The sequence below is a fragment of the Lolium rigidum genome, chromosome 6, assembly GCF_022539505.1.
Source record: "Lolium rigidum isolate FL_2022 chromosome 6, APGP_CSIRO_Lrig_0.1, whole genome shotgun sequence".
NCBI classification, from domain to species: domain Eukaryota; kingdom Viridiplantae; phylum Streptophyta; class Magnoliopsida; order Poales; family Poaceae; genus Lolium; species Lolium rigidum.
The window spans coordinates 183020060-183029794 of record NC_061513.1 but is presented as its reverse complement, the minus strand read 5'-3'; the positions used below and the strand labels follow the sequence as shown (position 1 = coordinate 183029794).

The 9735-nt window shown below is 51.4% G+C and overlaps 1 protein-coding gene across 1 annotated transcript; it reads left to right on the top strand.

Annotated features, from left to right (window-relative positions):
- The first annotated feature begins 1883 nt into the window (after positions 1–1883).
- Positions 1884–4249, top strand: LOC124666060 (V-type proton ATPase subunit F). The gene is made up of 5 exons (XM_047203406.1): positions 1884–2026; positions 2141–2212; positions 2706–2787; positions 3130–3212; positions 3847–4249. The coding sequence occupies exons 2-5, from the start codon at positions 2150–2152 to the stop codon at positions 4006–4008; spliced, it is 390 nt and encodes a 129-aa protein (XP_047059362.1). The 5' UTR covers positions 1884–2026; positions 2141–2149; the 3' UTR covers positions 4009–4249.
- Positions 4250–9735: the final 5486 nt, after the last annotated feature.

Below are 9735 nucleotides of genomic sequence, written 5' to 3'. Positions count from 1 at the left end.
CTTAGTTTAGGGATAGAATCTTACTCGTGCACGGTTTGGTGCACGCCCGCATTAGAGAGTCCGCCGGACTATAAATATGTATCTAGGGTTTATGGAATAAACAACAACTCACGTTCAACCCCAAAACAAACCAATCTCGGCGCATCGCCAACTCCTTCGTCTCGAGGGTTTCTATCAGGTAAGCGACATGCTGCCTAGATCGCATCTTGCGATCTAGGCAGCGACAAGCCCCACGTTGTTCATGCGTTGCTCGCATCGAAGCGCTTTTGATGGCGAGCAACGTAGTTATCATTAGATGTGTTAGGGTTAGCATTGTTCTTCGTTTAAGCATGCTTACGTAGTGCAACCCTTGCATATCTAGCCGCCCTCACGCCTATCTCAGGTGTGGGGCGGCACCCGCTTGATCATTATTTAGTAGATCCGATCCGTTACGATTGCTCCTTGTTCTACAAGGATTAGTTTAATATCTGCAATAGTTAGGCCTTACAAAGGGGGAGGATCCAGTGGCACGTAGGGTGGCGTTCGCAAGTCCTAAACGGGATGTTCCGAGGATCAACTTCATGTTGGTTTTTAGGCCTTGTTTAGGATCGGCTTACGAGCACCGTGCGTGGCCGCGAGGCCCAACCTGGAGTAGGATGATCCGATTATGCGGTGAAAACCCTAAATCATCGTAGATCTCATTAGCTCTATCTTGATCAAGCAGGACCACCAAGTATTCGTGCACCCCGTACGAATCATGGGTGGATCGGCTCTTTGAGCCGATTCACGGGATAACCTCGAGAGCCGATCGAGGCTCGTATTTAATGTTTACATGTATGCCCCGCGGAAACTAAGCGAGGCATCCCCATCACCTTCCACGACCAGGTATAGGTCGGGTGGCACGCCCTTGCACTTCGCATCGCCGCGTGTGACCAGAAGAGCATTGCGGGCCGTCGCTCGGAGGGGTCTCAGCCAGCCGCAGCTCTAGGCTCTTCCCGGCTCTACGGTGTTGACAAGGCCGCTGCCCGCCGGTGGGTTTTGGCAGTCAACAGCGCCGCACGCTCCGCTTCGGAGCGCCTTCGCTGCGGTTCCATTTGCGCCGCTCGGCCTCGGACTGGAAGACGGGGGGCGCGGCGGAGAGTTGCTCCCACCAATCCGCCCGCCTCCCCTGCCTCCGCTGTTCGCCCCGGCCATGCGATCACGGTGGTGGTGGAGAGAGAGGAGAAACGGCGGCGGTGGCTCTGCGATTGCTCGCCGGAAGTCCAACCGTGCGCGCGGCGGAGTGGGAGGACGCGGCGGAGGGAGTAGGGTTCCAAAACCCTACTCCCCTCCGCGGCCTGTATATATACGGGTCGACGGTCCAGTTTCTCGGCCCCCAAACTTCTAATACGGGCCGATCCACCGATTCAGATACTATTCTGCGCCACTTTCGGCCCGAACCCGTAAATCCGACGAAAAATTTCAGTTCCTACGAAATTTACGGGATTTGTTAGAGATGCTCTCACGTAGGCGTGGCGTCCAGCCGGAGCCGATGGGATATACGGTTCTGAATGGAGGCGAATTAGCAATGCGAGGCACTGGTCGGCAGAAGGCAGTGGATAGTGAGAGGCTCGCCGGCGTGGAGTGGTTCGGCAGCTTCTAGAGGAAGAAGTCCTGGAGGATGCGCTTCATGGCTGCGCCCCGCCGGGAGCTCGCCGCCGTCGGGAAGGAAAGTCGCCCTCGACATCGCCGTATCGGTAGACCCGACAAATTGCGTGCGCGACGTTAGGGATAATGTGGACCCCGGGTTAATTTACCGCTATTCGAAGGTGTAAACTGAAAACGTGCCGACGTACACGTCACGTACCATGACGACTCCAATTCCCGTGGACGTGGTGGCCTGCCCCGATCCGATCTCCGTCGTTGCCAAGCAACCCACGTTCATCCCCTGCGCGGACTCCACTTCCTAATCCGCCTCCCCACCCCCATATTTTTCTCCCGGATCTCCCACTCCTATTCCTCTCCCGCCTGGATCTCCCCCTCTGATTCTGCGATCTCCGCCTGCAAGGTTCGATCCGATAGAAATTCCTATTCCCCTGTTCAACACGGATTTGCTTACCAAATTTGCCCCCTTTTCTTTTGTTATTAATCGGTTTCTTGCATCTGTTTTGGCTCTTCACAGGAAGCAGTAATGGCGGGGAGGGGGAATATCGCGGCGAACAACTCCGCACTCATCGCCATCATCGCTGATGAGGTGATCTTATCCCCCCTTTTGACCGACCGTAATGTTGCTTGAGCTTCTCCATTAATAATTGAGCGTCTGGTGAATCCCGAGCATTAACTAGATAGCTAGGAGTTGGGGGTGATTGTGTATGCCTTTTCCCTGCGCCGGCAATCATCCTAGTGTTGGCAAATCTTTGGCGATCCCGGTCCGTGGCAGGTGATGGTAGACGCTGCTATAGCCTTGTTGGGGCGTGGTAATGTAGATCGCCTAGCAAACACGATTCGTTGGTACTTTCAATTAAGCATTGTTTCTGAAGCCATTGATTTAAGCATTGATACGCAAGTCTTTGTGGTTACGAAATACATCACCGTTTTCCATCACACAGTAGTAAACAGAAGTTGATTTCTTACTGTAAATGCCAATTTGTTGTACTCCAGAATTTGACAACTCGAAAATATTGTGATGACGATCGATGATATATTACCAATTGTTTTCTTGACATTGGGCTTTGTTATTCTTGCAGGACACTGTTACTGGCTTCTTGATGGCTGGAGTTGGCAATGTTGATCTGCGCAAGAAAACAAACTACCTTCTTGTGGATAACAGTACTATCCTCAACTTGCTACATAAAGTATTATTAGACAGCAATTGGCATAACATCTCCGTACAAAATCTTATCTCTTGTCTATGAAATTATCTGCCAACAGAATGTTTGAAGTATATTGTTCTACTCATTCTGTTAGACAAAGGCAAAACTTTTATTCATTGTTGTTATAGGAGATATCTATACTGGTTCATGTATTTAAAACAATCTAAAATGTCACTTCTACTCCTGAGTCTTGTCACATAACTCCGTTATCATTTCTTCCTCTGTTTCATATTTTTGTTACATGCACTGATCCTGGGCACTCAAATAAATACTTTTTTGTGTGTGTTTTATGTCACAGAAACGACAGTGAAACAGATTGAAGACGCATTTAAAGAGTTCACTGCCAGGGATGATATTGCCATTGTGCTCATCAGCCAATATGTAAGTGAACCATCGTTTTGAATGCACATTATTTGTTTTCTATACAGAATCAACAAATTGCTTGCTTGTCTGAATCTTGTAAAGTATGTCAACCTAAACAAAAAGAAAAGGCATTGGAGGGGTGGTCACGATTTTTTCTAGCTAATTGGTACTGATTACTTTCCCTAGACTCAGCTCCTTTGGCTGTAAACAAAATGAATGGGGCTGTTGAAACTCGGAAGGTCCTATAGTAGTAGATTTATAGCTGTATAAGTAGAATATGAAGTGGGCTTTTAAACTACTGTTAGTTTCTTGTTTCCTCATTAGCTTTGCCATCTTAGTTAAGAATGTATGCCGTTAGACTTGATTTGTATACCAATTTTTTTCCCATCAAAATAAGTCTAGCCTTATCATGTGTCACATATACTCCTCAAATAAACCTCTGTTGCAACTCATAAAAATCAAATAGATTGTATGCTCAGCAGTGCATGAGTGTCCTATTCCCCGCATAACCTTACAAAATGGTCTAAAAGCATTTAGGGAACCATTTAGAACATTACCAGAACCAGATGCAGATGTGTGTTTTGTACATATTGATCCAACTAATCCTATGAGAGGATAGGATAGCTTCTTACATCTTTCTGCTATGTCACAGATTGCAAACATGATAAGGTTTCTGGTGGATAGCTACAACAAGCCAATCCCTGCTATATTGGAAATCCCATCCAAGGACCATCCCTATGACCCAGCAAGTGATTCGGTCCTTTCCCGTGTGAAGTATCTATTTTCTTCAGACTCTTCTGCTGATAGGCGTTGAATAGCGACCTTGACAATCCCAAACCTTTGGTTGGAGTCTTGCTGTACTACTTGTTCTATGTATCTGTATTAAATTATTATTCATACCATTCTGTTGCGGGCATGAGCAAAGACGAGAAGGAATAAGGAGTAAACAATTTGGATTGGACCTGCGGGTGAATGTAATAAGTTTGTATTTGCGGAATATGCTGTTGCCCATCATTTTTTTCATTTGTGAAGCAGAGAAAGTAATTTGCAATCTATCGTATGCTTGTCAAGTGGCATGTTTGGCTGTTCTGAGTGTACGTGTACTCAGTGCAAATCCAAAAAGTAGTTCGTTCTGAAACATCAACAACCTAAAGCTCGGCGCGATCACTGCGTCAGAAAATTTGGATAGCCCGATGATTTTTTTGTCATGTCAAAATGTGCAGCCAAACTCGCTTGCTGGTTCTCAACAATTGCATTTTTTTACGGTTTTGCTATGTCTCAGTCAACTGAGATTTTCTTAAGTCTAAGTCACTTACAAAAAAATACTTGAGTTGCACTTTTCTGTTAAAAAGGTGCAATTGCACTTTTCTGCTAGAAATGTGCAACTGAACTGAGTTGCACTTTTTTCTTTGAACTGCAGTTGCATTTTTCTGAGTTGACTGAGACTTAAGAAAATCTCAGTGAGACATAGACACACCCTTTTTTTAACGTATGCTTCTGCTAGTAGGCTCCAGCTCATTATCCACCAACGTGCACACAACACCACGCTAGTCAAAACAGTCGACGCCAGAATTCAGAATGTGGTGTGTAGGATGCCATGGAAGGTGAGCGTGCCCTCGAGATCCCCGATGATCCTGGCGATCCGCACCTCGAGTCCCCTCTGCACGTCCCGCAGCAGCGCCCCAACGACGTCCATGAACCTCGCCGTGTCAACGCCATCACCTCCGTTTCCGACGCCACTGCCGCCGCCGGCCACAGCAGCGCGGGCGAGGGTGGTAGCGATCCTGGACTGCATCTCCAGCAGCTTCTGGCCCGTGGCCACCATGTAGCGCTGCAGCTGGAACGTCTCCTCCAGGAAGCGCGCCAGAGCCACGTTCTGCTCCCTGTCGCCCTCCCGCCCCCTTCCACAGCTCCTCTTGCTCTCCTCCTGCAGCGAACATCAACCACTTTTCTTGTTAAGTATGATTGAAAATGTACGTATGATCCAGGAATCAATGTGCACCTCGATCGTTACCATTCTCGAGCAGATGCCCTCGATCTTGTCCTCGAGTGACTGGTACCGCTTGACGTGCTTGCTCACGAAGGAGATCATCAACTGGTAGCTCCTCGGGTCCTGCCTGCCGCTGCTGCCATTGGCCTCGCTGCTCATCGTCGCTCCTTCCTTCCCTCCTTCAGCAGCAGCAGCATCGGCGGCGAGCTTCTCCAGCACGAGCTGCTGCTGCTTGAGCCTCTTGATCTTGTAGGAGACCGCGAGGGCGTGGATGTCCATCCTGCAAGCAGAGGCCTTGTGCTCTGGAGCTTCAGAGCGTGCTTCGTCAGAACTGGCACTTGCGGCGCTGCTGCTGCTGGGTCGCGCGCGCTTCTTTCCTGCATCGGTGCAGGCCTCCTTCTCCTCCTCGATCTCAGAACGGCATGACTGATCCGTCGGAACCCGACGGCCTTCGTCGATCGATCTCCTCGCCGCGGCAGAGGTGTCATTGATCAGAACCGACTCGTTCGGTTCGATGATATTTGCATGATCATGGCCAACATAGGCAGTGATCTCATTGCCCTCTACATGATTTGCCTCTCTGGAATCTGCTAACTGCTGGATCTTTACCGGCGAACAATGCTCGGAGGAGTTTCTGCTGCCTTCTTCATAGTGGGCGATGGTAGGAGAGAACGGCTCCGACGAGTCGAGGGCCTCCGACCGGAACGCTACGAGCTTCTCCTTGAGCGACGTGTTCTCGGTCTCCCTGTCCAGAAGCAGCGCTTCCATGCCGGCGCCGTGCTGCTCGTTCTGCGACAGCCTCCCCTCCAGCTCCTGGATCCGGCACCGGAGCCGGGACGCCTCGGCGTCCATGCTCACGGCGCGCCACCGGAACGCCTCCAGCTTCTCGTCCTTGAGCCTGAGCTGCTCCGTGAAGGCCTCTAGCTCCGCGCTGTGCCGCTGCCTGATCATGCTCGTGTACTTGCCGGTCTCCATGTGGAACCACTCCTGCAGGTCCTTGTACTCCTCTACAACTGCGTTCCGGACAAATAAAAAGGAGCCATCATCAGAAATCAAACAGGCAAATGCTAAACAGACTTGAACACACGAAATCCGAGCAGATTTACTAGCAGTACTTGATGCTAAATTCATCAGCACAGTGGAAAATTTAACTGAAGAAAAATACAGAACATGTACAGAGTAAAAAGAAAAGTCTGGGACATACCGGGCTTGTCGTCTACATTGCTGCCACAGCAATCAACGCATTCGACAGTGGTCAGGTCCTTGGCCACCGGCGCCAGCCGGCCTTTCTTGCCCTCCTCCACATGGTCAACGAACAGTATCTTGGCGTCGGGAGCGTCAGGGGCCATCCTGTCGGAGCACCCCGTGTGGTCCACCGCGGCGCAGCGCTGCGCCGACGACCTGGAGGATCCCCTCCGGTGCCGGGACTCCCACATCTTCCGCCACCGCTCCGCCTCCAGCTCCGCCTGCTTCCTTCTGGCCTTGCACATCTTCACCTCCCGCACCAGCATCTCCCTGTCCTCCATGTCGATCTTGGACTTGCGCAGCATTGCGGAGAGGATCTTGTCCTTGTGCTCGGCGTCCCGCCGCAAACGCGCGGATTCCAGGGAGAGCTCCGCGGCCGTCGCCACGGCCTCGTCTCGGCGCTCCAGCGCGGCCTTGAGCTCCGCGTCCGCCAAGTCCGCTCGACGCGCGGCGCGGGCCAGCTCAGCCTCCAGCTGCCTCTGCGCGGACGCGAGCTCCACGAACGAGGCCTTGTGCCTCTTCACGTCGGCGGCGTGCTCCAGCGCCACCTTCCTCGCGCGCTCTCGCAGCTCCTCCGCCGCCAGCTCCGACGCCCTCAGCCTCTCCTGTGCCTCGTCGCGCCTCCTGGCCTCCTGCTCCGTGGCCTCGCGCCGCTGGTCCTCCAGCCGCCGCGCCAGCGCCGCCGTGGCCTCGTCGTGCTTGACCTCGCGAGCGCGAGCCGCCGCGACGACGGCCTGGACCTGCCGCCGCAGCGACTTGCGCTCCGCGAACCAGCGCTGCTCGTGCGCCGCGAAGATGCCCGCCACCTTCTCGTTGGCCCTGGCGTCCTCCGCCCTCCTCCGCCGGAGCTCCTCGACCTGGAGCTCCAGCTCGCCGATCTTCCCCTGCAGAGCGGCCTCCCTCGCGCGGGACCACCGGCACTGCCGCTGCCTCGCTCCAAGATCGCAGCCGCCGGCGTCCCGGCCCGGCGCGACGCGGCGCAGAGCGGCGAGGGCGCAGGAAAGGCCGAAGTAGGCGGCGGCTTGGTGCTGCTGCAGCGCGGTCCCGGAAAGCGAGGGCGGCGCGCCAGCCGCCATGGCCGTGCTGCACTTCCCCTGCCGTTCTTGCTTCATGATCGACTAGTAGAAGTGCCAGTGTGTACCACAACCACGATCGATGCTGCAACCACTAAGCTAACGAGCGTAGGGTTGAAGCATTGTCACATCTATATATGATGGCGATTTGAGTGGCCGCCCAATGTACAGAGCTAGCGTAATTAGCAGGCGGCGCCATCATCGGCCGGCATGATTGACGAACGGGCCGGGGAGATTAGGAAGAAGGGATGGGGCCTGGAACTGGCAGCAGCAGTTGCGATTTCCTTTGGTGCTACATGAGTTGAAGGAGAGGGGCTGAAAAGGATGGATGAGAAAGCTGTCGCCGGTACGGGCAGCCAGGCAGTCAGTCAATGAGTGAGTGAGTGCAGAGGTGGGTTCCAAATGGAGGCAGATGGAATGTACTCTCTGAACTTAACTTGCCTGTCTAGTGGATAACAGCAGGGAATACTTGACTACTTGTACTACCACCGATGGTCCTCTCTTCGGTTATTTATTTGTTTTGCTATCGGGAATGGATCATCTGATTCATCTTACATGTACATTTCTTTTCATCTAGCACTGCCAAACTAAACAAGCATATATTAGTATTACTTTTATCTACCAATCTGGATGGAACAAATATTTTCATATTAACAAATTATGAAACTCAAGAGGGTGCATTGGCGCAGAGCAAACCCTAGCCACCATCACGCCATCCACTTCCCCGCCCAACCTAAGAGCATCTACAATCGCATCCCCAAACGACGTCCGACAAAAGCGCTGGATTGGTCGTTTTGGGGACGCCGTGGTGTGGTGCCGTTTTGGGGGCTCCCGTTCCTAGCCGCGTCCTCCAAACGTGACCTCCAAACAAAAAACAACTGTAAAATTGTGTCTGGTGTCCCAGATAGCGCTTCTATACACAGGGGATGAGTTAGGGACAATATTTGGAGCACGTCCGGACCGAAGCGGCCTTTGGAGCGCGCGACTGGGAGAGGTTAAGTGTCCGGTGTCCCCCAAATCCCTTTGGGGGACGCGGCTGGAGATGCTCTCAACTTTGTTCCGTCGAACGGCATATTAATTGTGACCGACATTTGGCATGGGATGTCCCACCTTCCCACTCGACCTTTACATAAGAATCCATTTGGATGATACCACAACGCCATATCTAAGGTCTCCGTGGAGGTCTTAGCGATATCGCAAATTCGGTTATTTTGCACCACCGATGGTAGCCTTGTGTCCGCCCTGATCTCGGAATGTCAATTCTTCTGCGTGGCTACCGTTGTGTTAACCTTAGGTGAAAACCTTGATGTGGGAACCCAACGACATTGCCTTCTATGGGTGTCATTTTTTGAAATATGTCACCCACCCTTCTCATATGGGCTAGTTTGCTGGTGCGTTAATTTAAAATGGTATCAAAGTTAAGTGGTCTCAAGTGCAAAATCCCGCCAACACACTACTAAATATAAAATAGTTGCAGTCTTTCATTGATCTCACACCCTAGGGTCTCTCTAGCCTTGACATGAGGTGCACTAAATTCAATATCATATATCTTTTTGAGAACTTTGAGTCCTATCTCTCGGTTGAAAACCTATGCATTTGACCTATTATGCCTCCGTCTTTGAGTGGATTTCTCTGATCGAGGACTTCGTCATTGAGATTTATTAGCTCACTTTAAATGACCGCGACGATCAATGACCGATGTTTCATCGTCCGATTGTTTGTCTGATGTGTAATTTCTCTCTGAAACTAAGAGACCATATGTGTTGCTCTTCTTTGAAAACCGTGGATGTAGGCGTTAACATTTCCTGGCTTTTCATTTTCTCTTAGCATTCATGTTGGTGTGTGCCTTGGAGTGAGAACTGAGAATCTATCAACGAAACTTTTTCCTTTGATTTCAGCCACCTCCTCTAACAACTAACCACATATACGTACGGATCAAACCGTTTTGAGTAGTGTAGTATGGCTAGGTTCTGTGAGCACAGCAGGCGTGTCCTCCCTGTCAATGGTCAAGACCAACTGTACCGGTCCAGTGCAAGGACTTGCCTTTCTGCCGCCTGCCAACCTTTCTTTCCTGGCTGTCACAGGCACTTTTTGTACTGCCCGTATCCACCTGCAGCTTGCCTACAGCTGCATGTGGCCTCTGAAAGCTGCCTTTACTGTTGTTGCCTTGTCCCCGATAAAAGGTGCAGCCGTGTGTCACTATGCATCCACAAAGATACGATACTTTTTTTAT

Excerpts from the sequence above, each read along its gene's own strand:
- LOC124666060 (XM_047203406.1), top strand. The coding sequence starts at position 2,150 with ATGGCGGGGAGGGGGAATATCGCGGCGAACAACTCCGCACTCATCGCC. Across the intron at positions 2,213-2,705 it reads TCGCCATCATCGCTGATGAG|GACACTGTTACTGGCTTCTT; the intron begins GTGATCTTATCC and ends TTATTCTTGCAG. Across the intron at positions 3,213-3,846 it reads TTGTGCTCATCAGCCAATAT|ATTGCAAACATGATAAGGTT; the intron begins GTAAGTGAACCA and ends GCTATGTCACAG.